Here is a 19,686-nt window from a genome sequence, read left to right on the forward strand (position 1 = left end):
TCTAATTCTATTTCGGCATCAAAATTACCTTTTTTTTTTTTCTTTTTTTTTTTAAATTCACATCATAAAGGCCCGATTTTGGATCCCCATTCTGACATCAAATGCAACTCAGGCCACCGACATCAAGCATAGTTTTAGTGGAACTATAGTGAAATTACACCTCCACTATACGGATGCCACTCGAGTCTAATTGTTGCTGTTTGAAGTATGGCCACTTAGATATCCTGTTTAGGATGGGGCTGTATTGTCGCACCTTTGTTCTGATAAGGCTCCCTGCCCCCATTGACAAAGTGCGAACGACTGGGAGGGCCGCAACAATATAAGGGGGCCAGATGAGTGTCAGAGGGACACTGTCTGTCTCTGAGTGCCACTGTGCTGCTGTTTTTATCACACTTTTTACTCATGGATTTCCTCCGCGCCTGTGTCTTTTACGCCGCTCTCTTGGGTCTCGCCAAAGCTTTTACGCACCAGGATTTGAAAGACGCACTGCTGCAGAAACTTGGTTTGGATGAAGTTCCAAAGATCCATAAAAGGGATTTGGAGAATTTGGTTATTCCTGCGCATATCAGAAACAAGTACATGTCCATGCTGAAGATGCACCACAGCAGGAGGCGCAGGTCTCTGCCGAGTCTGGCGGGCATTCTGAGGGGAATCCCTGGTAATGCAGGTAACGAGCTTTCCCAAAATTTAAAGCACATAACATATAATGTGTAGGAATCCATATGAAAACAGATTTTATAGAAATCCCAGGAAATCTAAGTAGTTATTTACGTGCGTAATTGTCACACGCAATCACTTTTACGCACCAAATTCCGTTTTAAAACTTGCCATTTTTAAACTAACTGGGAGAAATTCCGACTATAACGCTTATAATGTTGTACGTTTTAGATATCTCCGGGGAGTATGTTTATTCTGACACCACTCGGCATCGCATGGTGTTCGACATGGAGGCGAGGATCCCTGATAACAGCGAGGTGACCATGGCGGAGCTGAAGCTCTACCAGCGGGCCTCTTATCATAAACGCTTCGCTGTGGAGAAGAAAAACCACCGGCCCGTCAACAACGCCCGCGTCAGCATCTACTGGGTGGAGGTGCTGCCAAACGGATCCAACCGGACATCGCTGGTAGATTCACGGTAAGGGGTCATTTTCTCATGGTGACGTGCGTAAAAGAATTAAGAGGCGACATCATCCCAGTCTCAGTGGGTTATGTTAATAATAATTCAATTGCAATCATCTCCAGGAAGCGTCCGTTTTAATTAATCGCTCTTATCTCACAGGTTGATCCCCATTCACGAGACCGGCTGGAAGAGCTTTGATGTGACACAGGCGGTGCACTATTGGTCCAAGACGCAGCAGAAGACACCTATGCACCTGGAGGTGTGGATCGAGGGCGAGAGACCTGGCAGTTACGCGGCAGAGGTGGCCAAGAGTGTGCGCTTTACCACCCAGGAGCAGACGGACAACACCTTGGGAAAGCCCGAGCTCATCCTCTACACACTGAACCTCGAAGAGTACGGGTAAGGGCGCGAGCTTTTGATATACAGGATATTGTATCAGTGTGACAATTAGCCCATATCCCCCAGTTTTACCTGTCTGCATTTACATTCGTTAGTAGATTTGTAGCGGCGTGGCAGCAGGGGCGTCAGTTTGCTCTTTGGGGAGGGGATGCAGGGGGACCCTCCACCCACCCCAATGAAATACATAAAACTGGACTTTTATTTTGACAAAATTGAAGACATCTACACTGTAAATTAATGCACAAAGTGTTTAAAAAAAGTGTCTGGCAAAGGAACCCCAATCCTTACGTTTCACATGTCACCCCAAATGTCTCAACAAAGCCGACACCTTTGCATATTCTCATGGTTTGGAGAAATGTAACAGCAAACTACTGGCTGTCTTTATTTAAAAACCAACCACAACCACACGCTGCTAAAGGACACTATTTGTTTTGACCCAAAAGTTTAGAGTCCAGGCCGTCTTGAAATGTTTAGTTGAGTCTGAGTTTATTTTGTAATGATTCAACTTGTCTTCTCAAATTCAGTCAACTAAGAAAATGGAGATAGCCCAGGTAATAACTTTTTTTGTTAGGTTAACAGTTTCTTTTCACAGCACACAGTGAAAAATCAGATTAAACGAATCAAAAAAAAAAAAACAACACAACTTTCTGACAAGTTGATCTTACTTAAAATAATCTTGGAAAGCGATTGCCTCAAAAAGGTCAGTTTAAAAAAGCCTAGAAATCCTAACTTATATTTACTTTATATCTAAGTGTTAAGTTTACTTGCAATTTAGTTGTGTTTACTTAATTTTGTGAAGTTGTTTAAACTTGAAAACAACAAGTGAAATAACCCTCTTTTATAAGTTTTAGCAACTTACTGTTAGCAACAGTAAACCAAATTAGTTGGACTTCATCACTGGCAAAGAAGATTTTGCCAGTGATGAAGTTAGGAGATCTGTGATTTCTGGTTTGCTGACATGTTTAAGAATATAAATATATGACTGATAAACCAGCAGAATGCAGATATATAGCACAGTATGGTTTACTGAAGTTGCTCAACTTAGAAAAAAAACTTTTTTTAAAAAAGTAAAATCTACTTCACGTTTCCTATAAAAAAATGTTTTATGTCCAAAAAATATTGTTGCAAATTGGCCTTATTTATGCAGATTTACCCATTTAAACCTGTGAATATCATAACTAGATAGTCGTGACAAACAGGTGAAGCTAAGAGATCTCAGGCCTTCTGAAAAAGAAAAAAAATCTTTGGGACTTTAGCACAGTAGTCTTACTGTCTTTATTCTTTTCCTCCCCAGTTCTCGTGGCGACTGCGACGTCAACCAAAACAAAGACACCTGCTGCAGGGAACAGCACTTTGTCAACTTCCGTGCTCTGACCTGGACGCAGTACTGGATCATTGAGCCAGCGGGTTACCAAGCCTTCAGGTGCACCGGAAGCTGCAAGCAGCCCAAACGCAACTACGGCTACGGGGAGAGGCGGTGCACGGTGTCGGAGAGCGCCCCGTTACCCATCATGTACCTGGTGAAGAAAGGGGACTACACTGAGATAGAAGTTGCTGAATTCCCTAATATGATCGTAGAGAGGTGCGCCTGCACCATGGACAACATCTCCGTAGTATGATGTCATGGAAAACCACTGTAGTACTCCTATAATGACAGACTGGTGGGAGGTTTTGTAGGAATATTACAGAGTTTTTTAAAATGGTGTATTTAAGAGTTTTAAACAACACGTCTAGTACTTTCTATTTAAATGGACTTTTATTGGGAGTTTCACACAACAGGCAGTCCTGCTGCCGCTGAACTCCACCTCCTTTCACGAGCACTTTTTATATATTTTGTAAATTTTGATATCTTTTTTATTCAAATTTGTATGAGTTGTGTAGAATTTGGAGCGGACATCGGATCTGTTACATTTTCAAGCTGTACATAATATGAGTTTATGTTTGGAAAAATAAAATATTTTGTTTCACTTAAGACTTTCTGGTCTCCCTGCTGCCGACTGAACTGGACTGTCCGGCCCCATTCACATTCACCATCACATTCACGTGCAGTCACATGCAGCTGCCCGCCTCCTCTTTATTTACACTTATAGGAAATAGAGCAGAGCAAATAATTTGCCTAATGACTTATAACATTTGTTCCACAGAGGGCTCACTAGCGTTGACAAACCTTCATGTAATACTCTGTTTGCAGTGGGAAGGAGCTACACGGCCACATATGGAGAAACACGAACTCAATTTGCATTTAGCTCGAATAGGCTCTCCATGTGTTTACATCAGACTGAGACCGGGCCAAACGTTGCTTATCAGGGCCAGTACCTAATGCAGTGTTTGCTGTCTGACTGGGGGGTCTTGTCATTCACTAATATGCTGCTGATGGAGGTAAACATGCTGCCCTGCCAAAGACAAGCAGCTGTCTGTCTGGGAGGGAAGTGGATTCCCAGCATGCACCTCCAGCAACACAAGGAGGCTCATACATACTGCTGCTCTTTAGAAAGTGATCTCTGCCCCCGAGACCTGATCCCAGATAATGGATGGATGGATGGATCGTCTTTTACTGTTTCACAGGAATAATTTAAAGTAAATTTGATGTGGGTTTTAGACATTTATCAACAGAAACACTTTAAAGGGACAGTCTATTAATAATATTTACCTCTTATCTGTGTTGTTTTTCTCAAACGCATGGTCATATAAGATCTTTACGGCTGATATCACCAACACTCGACAACTCGCACCAAAACAATCTAGATTGATCAACAGCACTACAGATACGAGGAAAACACGTGTTTTTGATACGGTTGTGAACTGTCCCTTTAACCCTCTACGGTTCATATTATGATACCAGTTGGGGAAAAAATGCCTTGAGTGTTATTTTCGTCATAAAAAATAAACAATATAAAAATTTGAAAGAAATTTTCAAGAAAATATTTTTGGGGGGTACTTTGCCTTAAATCAGCACTTTACCATAATGGTAAGTAGCCTCAACAGGTTACAATGCATACCATTTGAAATGTAAACTTTTTTTAAATAATAAAATTGCATCTCTGAATGTTACAGTGGAACAGCCAAAATAATACAAACATCGTGATGATTGGTACAATACCGAAATGTCATGGTGCGTCCATAATGGCACGGTGTTGCCTCAAGGCAAGATTTGCATTTTAACAAGTTTCTGTTACTTCATCAGCAAAAAAGTACATCAAACTAATAGAAATTAAGCTTTACTCACATATAACTGTGACTCTGTTTTTTCCAGACTGAAAAAGGCCCGGAAATGATGTTTTCAGACAATCTTTGTGGAGAGAAAATGCTGAGCTGATCCTTGTAAAAAAAGTCTGCAAAGAAGGGATTCAACATGTGACACATGTAAACACTGCTATTGGCTCCTTATGCTCCTAACTCTTTTTCAAAGTTTTGCATCAGATTTGGAGATGTATTGTGTGAGTGTAGAAGGCCAACAATGAGTATGTTGCCTAGATCTTAACTCTGATATGGAGGATTAAGATCGAGGTGAAAACAGATCACTACTAAGTTATTTAAATCAGTTACAAATACCAAATACAATAATAAATGTTTGCATGTGTACTCACATCCTTTAAAAAGACATACCCAGCTAGCAGGGAACATTCCCACAACATTGGCTAACATGACCTACAGGTTGCAAAAATGTTTCAAAGAAAACATTGTAATCTAATGTTCCAAGAACGTTTTAAGCATATTTATCGTTTCAAATTATAGTTATAACGTCATGTGTTAGTTAGCATTTAACCTTATAGGAACATTATTTGAAATTATAAACATCCCTAAACAGTTCATTGAACATTAGATAATATAAATATAAATAAATATGTTCTTTGAAACATCATTGCAACTTGCAGGTAATGTTAGCCAATGTTGTGGGAACGTTCCATGCTGGGTCATAGATTGTTCTTTTATAAAACTTTCCCACAGTGTTACATGAGAACAAAGGAAGAACGTTTTCAAAGAAACATTCATAACTTATTATTGATGTCTTGAGATTACAGACATCTTTTTTTAAAAATGAAAATGCAATGTGATATGTTTACAAGAATAAAAAGACAAAACATTTTAAACTATTTTTGATACTTTTAGAGAATGTTACCCTAATTTTGAGAAGAACGTCCTGGAACTAAAAGAAAACTTGCAGCTGAAAATGTTACTAAGACGTGACATCGATTCCTTTGTACTCAGGACATTTTTAGAGCCAAAAATAGCTATCTGGGTAACGGTGCTGCTAAATGTCTTCAGAAGACACCGGTCACAGCTTTACTGTAGTGAAGCAAAGAGAAAGACACTCCTTACCGTGACTCTACAGCAAAGCCAGACATGCTGTACATACACAAAACCTGGAGCTAGATGCTAACATCTGCATGCTAACACACTCACAATAACAAAGCTAACATGTGGATGTTAGTTTAGCTCAGTTTAGCTTGTTAGCATGCTAATATTTGCTAATTAGCACTAAAAAAAAGTTAGTTCTGTAAGCATTTAATCTTAAATATATTTTAGTTGTTATTACTCACCGTGACTGGGGGACGGTATTGTTGACTGTGTGTCATCATGGGAAAAATATGGTACTGGTGTAAAGTCGTGGGAACTATCACAGAGGTGGTTATGAGTCATTTTGCCAGTTGTTTGTATGTCTGTCTGTGGAAAGATCTTATCAGCGTAATGTGCAAGATCAGTCATTAAACTTTACAGGTATGTGGTTGGTGGTTTAAAGATGGGTGTGGTGGTCCGAGCAAGGGGGGCATAAGTGAGGGGGGAAGGAAGTAGGAAAGGGGCCATTGCTCTCAACACTTTACGCCCCTGGATCACTAAAGTTTACAGGTGTGTTGTTGAGATCACAATGAAAGCTCATTTTGAGGATAGGTGTGGTCCGAGAATGGGCGCTGGAGATGCGGGGTTAGGAAGCAGGGAACTGGTCATTGCCCCCCAAGGAAAGAAGGCAATGAGCAACTTAAAAAGAAATTACCCTGAAATTAAAAAAGAGTAAAAATTTAAAAGAAAATGACCTAAGTTAGCCAAAAAAAAAGACAAGTAAAAAAAAAAAACGAAACTGAACAAGTAAATGACCTGAAAAAGTGATAAATCTTTTTTTAATAAATTATTTCTTTCCGTTTTTTAGACTATTCTAAGATTTGTGTGTTTTACCAGTTTCTTGCTCGTTGTCTTTTTTTAATGTTTTCAAAAAAATAAAATAAAATAAAAGATTTTTGAAAGTTTTAAAGGTTTTAATGCTTATGAAAAGCATGTAAATGCAGCACAAAAAAACCCCAAACCAAAACAAAACTGATGTCAACCCAAGTTTCAAAGGGTTAAAGGTCAGAGTATTTAAGTTATAGCATTTTATCCTTTAGGGATCATGAATTTGCAAGCCAAATTTCCCGGCAATTCATCTCATTGTAACTGCATGCTCCAAACTAAGGAAAAGGGGACAAAGAATTGTCAGATATCCTGTTATTAGAATTCATCCTCTGAATATCTGTAACAAACCACAAAGTCACTGTTTACCAGCTTCTTAAACTTTAATAGACTTGAGACAAATTAAAAAAGAAAACACAGTCCCAAATTGTGAAACACAAATATCAAAAACCGTAAGATAGAAAAGACAACAAATCTGAAAAAAGTCTCAAAGCTCTTGCATTGTTGGTTTAATAATAAAAGACCTGATATACAACCTGCAACATAAAGCGATAAAAATATAGTGTCTGTTGTGTTATAGGTTACACTGTAAACTCAAAGCTTGCATTCAGCTAGATTTATGTATCCAGTACAATAAAACAGGAGACTCTCCACAGTTAAATATATTCATCACACAGCAGTACTTGGGCAAACTAACACTTTCTTAATCACAATACAGTTAATACTCCAAGTCAATTTATTAATTAATGAACATTCGTGCATGGTTGAAATAGTGAAGTATTTACATGTTTGTTAAATATCAACACGGGCAGGTAAAAAAGAAAAACAATGGACACACCAGCAGGTTTTTTTAATCTGATCTACTGTGATGGTCTGTTTTCCAGCTTGGAGGTTGTTCTAGTGTTGAAACACAAGCAGGGCGTCCTCGGCCAGGATAATGTGGCGGGACACATTATGAGCTGTTGGATGAGGAGCTGCCATTATTGCCGGGCCACACAGTCACCAACGTGAACTCTGGGGTGCTCCAAAACATAATGCCGTCTAGTTGGGGGGAAAAAAAGGGTTACTCCGCATCTTTGTCTGAAAAGGTGTTGATGAACTGCCAGAGGAGGGAACCGTGGGTGTGTTGTGACGCTGTGTAGCCCTTTAGGTTTGCTGGTGAAAATGAGTAACCCTGCCTGCTTTCAATCACATTTGTGCTGAACTAGAATCATCAGAAATTTGTACAAAAATTGAAAATAGTGGTGCTTAAAATCATATAAATGAAAAAAAAAAAATCAGATGCAATTGTGGTTCTGGTTTGTATCAGTGCTCGCTGTTTTTCAGAAGTCTAATGCACAAAAGGAACAGTTGACAAAATCTAAAAACCACACTTTCTCCTGAGAATCAAGCGTAGTCATTGCCCTAATTTTAAGAATACAAATCAAATTAATTTAAAAATGGCTTACTTGAATCCTTAAAATGGCTTGGCCAAAATATTTTCACAAAGCAATGTACAATAGAGGAACTAAAGGATGTATCAAAGACAGGACACTTGAAAGGGAAAACTCTGCTGATGAGGTGTAAACTGGGGCTTATGGTGGGGCGGACGTCCTTACTGTTTGAAGTAGCAAACTCAGACATCGCCCGTTCAAAGGTCTTTTACACACCTTTGATCTGAATCAAAAGTCATAAGCCAGGGAGAATGTAAAAAAGCCAACGAGTTGTTTATTGTAGGTCTATGGAGTTTAGGTTACAGGTTTGATACTGGGAACAAAAGACAAAATCATCTTGTTGCTTTGCTTTAAACTGTTTGACAGCAGACTCTAATGACATGTAAAGCCTAACAATATAATCAGCTACCATGCGTCTCGCTATAAAGCCAAGTTTCCTTTCAATCATTACTGTTTTTTGAACTTCCCATACAAACTACGCGAAAGAAAAAAATATTTACAATTTGTAATTTTAAAAAAAAGCAACAAAAAAAAGCAAAATAATAATTAAAAAAAAAAAAAAAAAAAAAAAAAAAAAATCACAGCACAGATAAAATGCACAACCCTGAAAAAAAATCTCTCAACATCTGCCGGGAAATGTTTCTGTCTCCTGATATTACAAACATGAGATTTCCTTTTAAAAGCACGTCATTTAAAAGTGGTGGAAAAAAAATTAGAATGAAATATACAACAAAAATAAACTGATGATCAAATGAGACCGAACCCACGATGTACACGAGTATATTAGATATATAAAGCTTCAGTTACACTCAGGTCGTCTGGTCTCCCCCTCTGATGTGGAATGTTGTTGCTCCAAATCGTGTTAGTCGTTCATTGTCAGTTGGTGGGTTTTAGATTGTTAAAAGTGGGTTCAGGGAAAAGAAAGAAAAATCAAAAAGCGGGGTAGAGGGATGTTCCGTGGCTAGCGGTGGGTCTCAGTGTCGGCCACCAGTCCGTCACAACAAGTGTCTTAGTAATATCCAGGCTGGTAATGCTGGCTCCATGGCTTCTGGTTCCAGAACTGCACAGACACAAAAAAGACAAAGTTTATGCTTGTCCACCTTCCAAATATTTACACAAGATTTAAATGATTTCAAATCACTGGCACTTCTACTCATTTCAGTAAATTCAAAATCTAACTGCTTTGTTTTGGAAAATGTTTTACACTGGTCATGTAGGTTTACAGTCTTACAGTTTTTTTTAATACATTGTAAGGACCAGAGTGCTACATAAAAAGCTCCTTTTGACCTGATTGTTTTTGTTGGGATTGTAAAGGATAATGTGGAAAAATGATGAAGACTTTTAATCACAGTAATATAATCTTATTGTGCTTTTCCCAGAGGATAGTAATATAATCATTACTATCCATGCTAATCGTCTTTTCCATGTGCCCTGCAAACCGCGTTATAGGCAACTGAAATTTTAACTGAAATTTTCAGATGCGGGCAAAAATAGGTTACACTCAAGTCTGCGTTGTCTTTTGTAGTCGTTGTGTAATATCTAGTGTAATGTGCAAAAACTTTTCAGCTGCAAAGCAAATACTGACCCCTTGCTGCCAGCTCTGGTTGAAGGCTTGGGCCTTGTCCATGCCGTTCCTGTTGCCATAGTTACCAGCGTTCCTGTTGTTACCAAAGTTACCATTCTTGTTTCCATAGTTGCCAAAGTTGCCACGGCTACCGCCTCTCGGCTGAAACTGTTGGGGGAGAGAGGCGGGAAAATGACGACCATGTAGCAGCCCACAAACGTCAGTATGCATCAACAGACTAAAAAAAAAGAGTTGCAATAAAAATAAAGACTTCAGCCTTCTAAGAGCTATCGCAAACTGTGAGTTTAAACCCCTTAATACAAGAACAAACCCCGAAATACAGCTAATTCGTAAGAATGAGATGTATGCACGGTCAAAGTGACATTCGACCGCCAAATTCTTATCAGTTCATCCTTGAGTCCGAGCGGACGTTTGCGCCAAATGTGAAGAAATTTCCCACAAGGTGTTCTTGATATCACATTCTTGACAAGGGGACAGACTTTCCAACCAGATAACAGGATGCACAAGTGTCATGATCACACCCACCTGGTTGTGATGTCCCCTTGCTCCGCCACGATGCATGTTGGCTGCGCCTCCTCTGCTCATGTTCCCCCTGTTCATTGGGCCACCTCTGCTCATGGGTGCCCCTCTAGGTACCATGTTACCCCTCATTGGTCCGCCCCTGGGGGATCCGCCCAGGCTGGGAATGGGGCCACCACCCCGGCTGAAGTTTCCACGGTTATGGAAGCCTCCTCTGTAGGCTGGGGGAGGCAGGAAGCCGCGAGGTGGTCGGCTGAAGCTGCCGCGAGGGCCAGGAGCTGCGAATGATCAGAAACAGTACAAGTTAGCATGAATGCTAACTTATATATCATATATATCAACTGATATATATATCTAAACAAGAACAACATTTTAAATAAAGCTGCATAGATTACACCCCAAAAACGTCAATGCTACCTCCTCTGAAGTTGCCTCTGTTCTGGAAGCCTCCACGGCCACCACCTCTCTGTCCAGGTCCACCACCACGGCCAAACTGGTTCTTGCCTCCCCGGCCACCACCACGCAAGCCACCACCTCTCTTTGGTGTTGTGCTTCCCTGGTTGGGTTTCTTCTCAGCTGGCAGAGCGGCCTTGCTTTCTTCTTTGTACTGTTCCAGCAGCTTGCCGGCCTCCTCTTTCTGCAGCTCAGCATAGACGACTTCGTTGAAGCTCTCCCCCTCCTCAGGCAGAGAGTAGAAGCCTATAATGGAGGGAAGACAAATCGGAACATGATTTGAGATGCAAAAAGGGAAAGACCTGATTCTGAAAGAAAAAAGTTGATGTCTGAACTATTTTTACTGTATGAATGCGTTAAGACCCAAGGCATCTTTCTTACCTTTCATTTTGAGGACAGCGTGCTCAGGCACTTCTTTGCCGTCACTCTCAACCTTCTTCTGGACTCTCTCCTGGTAGCTTTCGTCAGAGGGGCAGACCACCACAGCCTTACGCTGGTAGCCTGCAAACAAGCACATTTTCCTCTTCTGGCCCGGGGCAGACAGGTTAGTCTGGAGGAGAGGAGGAGAAAGGAGCTCAGTGATACTGTAACTTATATTTTATACTAATCTGTGTAATATCACTGATGAGATTCAGCACTTACATGATCCAGGATGTAGTTTCTCTTCTTGCGGGCAGCAATCTCAATAAACTTTCCCAGGAAAAGTGGTGCTCGCTGGGAAATGGCATTCAGTTTTGTAATGTCCTTGGACTGGCGTTTCAGACTGTTGATCTGTATTAAATGAGGATAAAGTACAATTACAAATAAATCAATAATAGGACAGAGACAGTAAGACACAGTATGTCCAGGGTTCCAGAAAATATCGGCAGTACTGACCATCATCTTTTCCACAATGGTGTCACTACCCAGGATGTAGTATTTTCCAGGGTTCTCCTGGACATGGTTCTTAACCCATGTAGTCTTCCCTGAGCCTGGCAGGCCGACCATCACAATGATCTACAAAACACAAAAGGCAAAGAAAGAATTAGGATCACAGTTTAAATTCTCCTGAACATTATCAATTAAAGAAAAAAAATCGCTGCAAAACTAATTATAACCAAATGTCCACATTACTATGCTTACCTCGCAGTCAGCCTTGGTCTGTGGCCCCTTGAGTCCCCGCACTCTGTCATCCACAGGGATCTGCTGCAGGAAGGTGTAGCCCTGGGGCTGAGGGAAGTACGGAGTCTCCATCTGGCCAAAGTTGAACTCCACGGCACAGTTGTGGCAGATGACGTGTGGGAAAAGGGCCTGGCCGTTCAGAGTGTTCTTGTTGACTTGGAAAGCGACAGCCGGCTCGCCTCCATTCTTGGAGAAGGACATCACCACCTCATCCCCCTCAAAGTCCTGCGCAAAGAAAGCAAGATGCAATAACAACAAATGTAGCATACAAAAGTACACTTTTCAAAATAAGGGTGGAAGTTCATTCACATTTTAATTCTTGTACCTTTGTACTGATAATTACCATGTTTCTTCTTGTTTTGGGCATACAACAAATCAAGAGCTTGTAATATAGAGAATAATCCCTCATCTCTGCAAGCATCTTCAATCATTTAAAGTCTACCTTTACTTCGGCTTTCACCTGCTTTAATAAAGTGACAAAAAACAAAAAGCACTTATGTCTTACAATAAGGCAGCAGATGACATCATTCTCCTCATAGGTTTCTCCAAAGTCCTCTGTCACACAGTTGGTGGTCTTCTTGCCTTTTCCAGAGTATGCATAAGAATGCTCCTCCTCACCTAAACATTTATGAGAGAAAACATCAATAGACAAAAACATTTTGGGACAGCAAGCTGATGAAATTACATGTCTGAATCCAACACACAACAACTGAGTCCCTGGGACTCTTTGACGGTGTGTGAATCATCAACTTTGGCAACAGGCCAGCCACCATTACCATGCTGCAGCCAGAGCTGGAGCCATTTTAAATGAACATGTCATGCTGCTTATCAACCTCTAGAGGGAGCTGATACGACCACCTGCCTTGTCATGGAGGATTAGTGTCATTGTATTTGGCAGGACTTCAGGCACAAAACACTCAGTACAGTAAGTGTTGTTCAAGTTTTAATACAAGAGTTCACTTTCTCCCATTGAATGCAATGCACCATTAAGTCCATCCAAGATACTGCACAGTATGAGTTCTGCAGTATTCTGCATGAATGAATCATAGAGAATGACTGCACTGACTGATTTTATGTATCTGGGAGTTACTGATTTTAAATCATTATTGCACCTCAAAGGCTAAAGTTTGCTGTTCACCGCATGTGTGACGTGACTGGGCCAAGTGGAAATTATTCTGGCACAGAGTGGAGCGAATGCTATGGGTAAATGGAAAGTTACTGCTGCCCTCAACACTTCATTCCACTGATACCGAATGCCTGAATGACGCAGCCAACAGTCTAATACACAGAGGACTGTTGACCTAGAGCATGGAAAAAAAACCCACAAAAAACTGACCGAGGAGGAGGTTGCCAGTGGACAGGGACCAGCCGACCTGCACGTCATAAATCTCCATGTTCTTGTTGGAAATGTGCTTCACCAGGATTTTCTCTGCAATCTGTTGACATGAAGCAACACACATTAACTAATGTAGCTCCCAGTCCAATGTGCGTCTCAATATTAGCATTTTAAACACTTTTTGAAACAGACAGTAGTTTGAAGTTTCACCTCAGCTATGTAACATCCATACCTTCATCTCAAAGCAGGCTTTCCCTTTGTTCACTCCGTAGGTGGCCTTGCCTCCGGACCAGAGGTAAGCAAAACTCTCCATTGTGAGAGATGAGGCACTGTAGCGGTCCCGTGACACCTTAAAGTGCAGGTCGCAGTTGTCTACGGCAAAACAAACAAAAACCTTCAAAACAAGATCCATGTATAGGGCAATCATCACTTTGGATGTGAGATACCATCAACTTGTCTTAAAATATAACCTTATTATGTCGTTTTATTCTGCCATTCTTTTATTTTTCCCCAAGTCTCCTTTCAACGCTTACCAGAGTTTTTATGTGTATGTTTTATCTCTCCAAAATTATACAAAGTTCTTAATTTAAATGAAAAACAAACAACACTTACAGGTATCCAGGCAGACTTTTGTGTCATCAAACTCCTCATCTTCTTCCTCCAGGGGTGGCACAGGAGACTTAAATGAGGCCCTGAAAAGAGATGCCAACCAGTCAATCAGAGGATTCACACGTCAATGCAACTGCATGGAACATATAGATGCCTTTGGGTACCAGTGGCTGAAAAATATTTGGGGAGAAAAGTGGAAAGACAAACTAGGGGGGTAAAATAATACAAAATAGAAACAGTATTTTGAGAAAACGAGCCTCCAAAGTTTTGGGATTGTCAGCTGTGCTGTGGTTCTTGGCAGACAACACTTACCTTGCAGTATCCAGCGAAATCTAAAACGTGAGAGATACACAGAAAGAAAGCACCTGGGCTATCCCTAGCATACACCGCTATCCAGTGGTGAGAAAAGACCTCTCCCCTTTCAGATCAGAGTGTTTATGATCTCCAGGGTTGCTGTGGGGTAAGTCAAAGTGATAGCGGCTGCAGTTATATTTAACTTCTCATATGTGGAAATTGAAAGGTCATGATCAACTCATACTGATCTGTGCAACTATGCAGTACAAATTGTCACCATGCTTGGCTGCTTGAAATGAGTAATCACAAGATCCCAAGAGCTACAGCAACTTACCAACTCTGTAGCTGGAGATAAGGCACCCAAATCTCTCAGGTGACGTTTAACAAACTAGTCAAAATGTTGTAAGTAAGGTAAAGGCAATGATCCAGTAGCATAGAGTAATTAGTAAGAAGAAACAGATTTGGAGTCATCATCTGCAGCAGTCTTAACTTCATCTCCAGAGACATCTGTCATCGTACTCTTAAACAGCCATAAATGCTGGGCTGTGGGGGGAGATTTGTAGGGGCTTGGGAGAATTTACAGTCTGAGTTGGAGCATATGGTCAGTAGGTCACTGGCTGCTGCTCTTTAGGCCTGTTCACATAAGATAGCAAAACGCTCTGAAAAAATGTTGGGAGGAAAATCTGAAAAGGGGAAAGCTGGTCTTTCAACTGGAATCGAAAGAACAATTATAATAAAATATTTGGCTGATCGAGTTGATTGGTATGATCGTGTACCAATCATTTTGGCAAAAGGAACATCCATGAAGATTCTCAGAATTTCCCCCAAAATACAAAAAATGTCCTCAAAAAAAAAAAAAAAAAAGTATTCCGTTTTCTCCTGGTTGATCCTTAAAGTTGTGTCAACAGCGCAATGAAAACAAAACACTGAACTAGGAGTAGGTACATGTATGCACACACATGCGCTCACAAACACCCATGCACACCATGCATGATGTCACCTGTGCAGGGGAAGAATAGTCTTTCCAACCTCACACACATCCACACCATGATAACACGCACACACAAGACATGATACATGAGACAGAAATAGCATTTTGACGTCATACAACCAGTGAAATATAAAACAAAACGTAGGGAGAAAAAAAAAGAGAAAAAAAGACCATTGCGAGGCAAAACGATGGACGGTCAATAGCGAGCTCCTCCGTGGACGTTCCAAACACTTTTGGGGAATTTTGCTATGCATCCTTGTGTGCTACCCTGCAGCAGTGGACCCCTCCTCCCACGCCTCTCAGCTATTCCTCCCCACCCTCCCTCCATTCATTCAAAAGTGCACATCTGCTACTTTCTTCTTGGTTCTCTTTGAGCAGCCTCGATTCACCTTGAGGACACAAATGGGCTTTCCAAAACAATAAGTGGCATGAGGAACAGATGTGAAAATTCATAGAGACTTGATCGTTGCACTTCTGCTACAGAATGCAGTCCATTAAAAGACACAAATGTGAGTGGGCACTGTAAAAAGGTAAATGGTAAGGCTCTTTAAGTAGTCAGGGATGACCCTCAAAAGCATGTGTGAAAGTAAGGTTATTAATATATAGAATAATACTTGAAAATGAGGGTTTTCCTCATGCTAGTTATATGTGCATTGGCACTTAAAGCCAATACAGTTCAACAAAGCTATGGATGGCGCTTCAGGGATGCTGAAGGCCATTTTTGCTCTGTCCCATCCTTACCAGCTGTATTTGTTCTCTTCAATAAATTCAAAGTAGCCCCTTCCATGTTCCTCCCGGCGTCTCTTAACACCCTTCTTATTCTTCTGATCAGCATTCGTGTCTTTGTCCGCATCCCCTTTGAAAATAGAACAAAGATATAGAATGAGGTGCTCCTTTTTGTGTAAGAGAGAGGTCGGACTGGCAGTGGGGTTCTGGCCCACAAAGCCCGTTCATTAGTTACATTGTGTCGACCATAATCAGCAATATTAAGGTAACTGAGAGGCAACACCTCATGGTTACACTTAAATAAACACAATCATACTGCATGAATTGTAACAACTCTAATGACCAGATAGTAATTACAATGTGGGCTGGTCCAAATAAACATAGTGAACAGTGTTTGCTGGGGCTGGAAAACAAGTCTCTGCAAAGTAAAGGGATATTAACCCTGCAATAAAGGGCTTGGGATATATTGTTTTCAGTGTTATTGAAATATAATTAAAAGTATAAGTCTACAATTGTCTGGGGCAAATGCTTCATGCAAGGAAATGGGAATACCTACCTAAATTAGCCCTGAAGACCCCTCCCCTCCCCCGTGTCTTACCCTAAATGACCTAGGTGGCTAAGCATGGTAAACTCATATGTTCTATGTTCATCCAACAAGATGACAGTTTCTATTCAACGAAGGACAAACTAACCACGTGCTAGACAAGCAACGCCTGCCCCGGCTTCCGCACACCTTAAGGTCAGCTAGTTCAGGTGTTTCCAGTGCCGGCGGCCCTCAAATACATCTGGACTTTTACACAGGAGACCACAGTACTCCCATGAATAACTCTATACACTTAGTCCTAAGGAATTCGAAATTATAGTTTAATTTGCAAGGACAATGCTGAAGTCAGCCTCCCATTCAACAGTTAAGGGGAGCGTTAACATGCATTGCATTTTCACAAACCGAATAAAAGGTTTTACAAATCTGGAACAGTGTTTTTACTAACCCTGAGCCTCTTTGGGATAATCTTGTTCAGGTTTGATCTGTCTAAATATAGTGATTTATGACGGAGACCATGTCAGATGTGGTCTACTTTTGAAGGGGGGAAAAGGCTGATTTTTTTTATTTCTTGGCATAGAATAAGGCTTTTACAAATCTGAACTGTGTTTGATCAACTTTTAGCCTCTTTTGGATAACCTAGTTCAAGTTTGACCTGTCTAGCTATAGTGATTGGCATTTATTTTTTTTATCTGTTACTATGCTGATATGGTCCACTTTTGAAAATCAAAGTGAAATCTCCATTTTTGCATTTTCACAAATAGAATAAAGGTTTCACAAATCTGAAACTGCATTTTTCTCACGTTGCGCCTCACTGGGATAATCTGGTCCAGATTTGACTGTAGTATTGACTATAGTAGTTTTTGACCTGGACCTGGTCTAATGTGGTCACAAACAGATTCGTTTTCACAAATTTGAAACTGTTCCAATACCATTTAGCTTCTCTGGGATAAACTACCCCACATTTGGCTTGCTCAGGCATAGTGGTTTATAGATCTAGCCCTGTTTTAATGTGGTCTACATAAAATGCAAACAGTAGAATCTTCCTTTTTTGAGCTTTTGCTGTTGGAATAAAAGGTATCTGAAATTTGATTTTACATATTATTACATATTATTTAGCCTCTTTGGAACAATCAAATCCAGATTTGACCTATCCAAGTACGGTGCTCATTGATCTGGACCTGGTTTAATGTGCCCAGTGTGTATTATAAACAGTGAAATCTACCTCTTTTTGCCTTTTCACAAATAAAATTGGCAAATGTTACAGTGGGCTTCAAACAGCGCGAAGGCTTTGCCGTAAGGGTCCGACATGGTTTCACCAAAGCAGGAGGTGCAAAAGGCCGAGGATCGGTCGTTAAGCAATGTACGTCAATTTCCTGTAACTCCCCACTTAACGGCTGAAGCTGAAGCTACGAATCGAAAGCTAACTTCAGCATTGTAAATCACAGTGCCATCGCTGCAGTCATAAAATCTTAACACATATTTCAAAGTTTTTAAAATGCAACGTTGAGTTATAAAGTAGTGCTAAAACATTACCTTTATGCACATCCAACCTACAACGTGGAAAACCCTGAACTAGCTAACACGCTGACCTGCTAGTTAGCACTGCACCACAGACACAAAGAAAATGACGTTAGCCGGCAAGCTAACACGCTAACCAAAGCGGAACGAAAAGCCGGGTTAACCTAGTTTAAATAAATAGCTTGTTTCTCACTTCACTCGCGTATTAACTATCGCTAATGGCATTCAACTATTGACTAACATTGGTAAAGTTAAGATTTGTGGACTGAACTATCGATACATGGCAAACTACGGTGGTGACCGATGCTAACTTCAAATTAGCATGACCGGCTAATTTTTTTAGGCTAACGCTCGCTAGTTGAGTGAGGTCACGCTGTCTAGCTGAACATGGACGCCATACTGTATGGCAACGCATTCAAATTTAGTCATCCCCAGCCGGCTCCCTCCCTCTCGCGGTGGCGTTAACGCTACAGCAAACTCCGACACCCAGCCACAGTCCATACAGCCAGTCACGTTTTCTTTTTTTAAACCAGTCCAGTCGACTCACCCTCAGCAGCCTGGTCCGCGGGCTCACCGTCCTCCGTATCTATTTTCTCCATGTCGTCGACATCTCCTTTGAGCATGGGATCCATCTCGTCGTCCTCGTCTCCATCCTCTTCCCCCTCACCCATCTCTTCGTCAACGCCATCACCGTCGCCCCCATTTTCCGGCTCGTCTCCCTCCTCCTCCTCCTCTTCTTCCTCGTTGGCCTCCATGCTTTCTTCTATCGGGCCCTCGCCTTCCTCTTCCTCTCCCATGCCCTCCTGGTCGGCTGCATGGCCGGCACCGTCGTCCGTCCCGGCTTCTTGGCCCAGCGAGTCTCCGGCCAGGGCCTCCTCGTCCAGCGCGGCCTGCAGGCGGTCCATCAGCTCGGCCTTCAGCCCCTTGTCCGAAAGATTACGCTTTTTCAGCTCGTCCTTCAGCTCGTTCACTTTCAGCTTCTTGACGTTAATTGAGCTCATGGTGAAACGCTTGTACGGCAAAATGTATCAAATAAAACTCACAAATGCGACGGTAAATAAATAACTGGGCGCCCTTTGTCGACGGATGTAGCTCAATACTGCGCCAAATGGCACCCGCGCTGTCCGACCAAGCTTTCACCGGCTAAAAAGCTGAGCTGAGCCCGGGGTGTGGGGGAGGAAGAGGACGTCCCCTACCGTAATTACCCACAGAGCAGCGCGGCGTGGTTATATAGCCCGCCAACCATCTGTCGCTGGCGTAACAACAAAACCAATCCCATAGAAAGCGGTGATGTGGAAAAACTGGGGCAAGATGTGAAGTAAAAAAGTGACTACACACAACAACAATAACGGCACCCAGGATAATACGCAGCTTTTCAGTATTTAGCGGCACAATTCACATGTGTTTGGGGAAAAAGGTCAACATGTTACATATAACATTGATGATAATATTCGTCATAGTAGAAGTTTAAAATAGGCCAGAACTGCATGTTTCTAGCACGAGTATAGGACGATGATGACAGAGGCCTAGAATACCGTAATACACAATAAAAAAGCTATTAACCAAAATGTGGGAATAATGATCCTTGCGCAAACTCACAATATGTTATTTTGATTCATTTTTAAGTGTCCTCCAGGGGAAAAAAAGGAGAAATACACGATTTAAAAATAAATATGTATTAAATCAAATGCGGTTATGATTTTAAATAGCTTAATAGAATATTAAATCAATCAAATACTTTTCATAATTTTTTTTTTTAAGAATACATGGTTCTATTAGCTAGGGTCTACATAGGCTAATTTATATGTGTTTGGAGAAGAAAAGGTTAACATATT

The 19,686-nt window shown here is 41.2% G+C and overlaps 2 protein-coding genes across 2 annotated transcripts; one reads left to right on the forward strand and one right to left on the reverse strand.

The window, feature by feature from the left end:
- Window positions 1-402: 402 nt before the first annotated feature.
- Window positions 403-3,138, forward strand: lft1 (lefty1). The gene is made up of 4 exons (XM_042502983.1): window positions 403-667; window positions 889-1,135; window positions 1,280-1,519; window positions 2,814-3,138. The coding sequence occupies exons 1-4, from the start codon at window positions 403-405 to the stop codon at window positions 3,136-3,138; spliced, it is 1,077 nt and encodes a 358-aa protein (XP_042358917.1).
- A 5,226-nt stretch (window positions 3,139-8,364) lies between these two features.
- Window positions 8,365-19,031, reverse strand: hnrnpub (heterogeneous nuclear ribonucleoprotein Ub). Its single transcript, XM_042503015.1, has 14 exons — window positions 18,399-19,031; window positions 15,805-15,919; window positions 13,782-13,861; window positions 13,402-13,541; window positions 13,170-13,269; window positions 12,339-12,451; window positions 11,795-12,058; window positions 11,549-11,668; window positions 11,315-11,443; window positions 11,054-11,222; window positions 10,637-10,918; window positions 10,226-10,497; window positions 9,701-9,847; window positions 8,365-9,175 (listed from the first exon to the last, which is right to left on the reverse strand). The coding sequence occupies exons 1-14, from the start codon at window positions 18,850-18,852 to the stop codon at window positions 9,125-9,127; spliced, it is 2,436 nt and encodes an 811-aa protein (XP_042358949.1). The 5' UTR covers window positions 18,853-19,031; the 3' UTR covers window positions 8,365-9,124.
- Between the last annotated feature and the right edge of the window lie 655 nt (window positions 19,032-19,686).

This window comes from Plectropomus leopardus, chromosome 16 (assembly GCF_008729295.1).
Source record: "Plectropomus leopardus isolate mb chromosome 16, YSFRI_Pleo_2.0, whole genome shotgun sequence".
Lineage (NCBI taxonomy): Eukaryota > Metazoa > Chordata > Actinopteri > Perciformes > Serranidae > Plectropomus > Plectropomus leopardus.

What these genes read in the sequence shown, in the direction of transcription:
- lft1 (XM_042502983.1), top strand. Translation starts at nt 403, where the DNA reads ATGGATTTCCTCCGCGCCTGTGTCTTTTACGCCGCTCTCTTGGGTCTC. An exon ending in GGGAATCCCTGGTAATGCAG is followed by an intron (nt 668 to 888) that starts GTAACGAGCTTT and finishes TGTACGTTTTAG; the next exon opens with ATATCTCCGGGGAGTATGTT. An exon ending in CTGAACCTCGAAGAGTACGG is followed by an intron (nt 1,520 to 2,813) that starts GTAAGGGCGCGA and finishes TTTCCTCCCCAG; the next exon opens with TTCTCGTGGCGACTGCGACG.
- hnrnpub (XM_042503015.1), bottom strand. Translation starts at nt 18,852, where the DNA reads ATGAGCTCAATTAACGTCAAGAAGCTGAAAGTGAACGAGCTGAAGGAC. An exon ending in CACTGGCAACCTCCTCCTCG is followed by an intron (nt 12,452 to 13,169) that starts GTCAGTTTTTTG and finishes ATAAATGTTTAG; the next exon opens with GTGAGGAGGAGCATTCTTAT. An exon ending in CCATTGTGGAAAAGATGATG is followed by an intron (nt 11,444 to 11,548) that starts GTCAGTACTGCC and finishes CATTTAATACAG; the next exon opens with ATCAACAGTCTGAAACGCCA.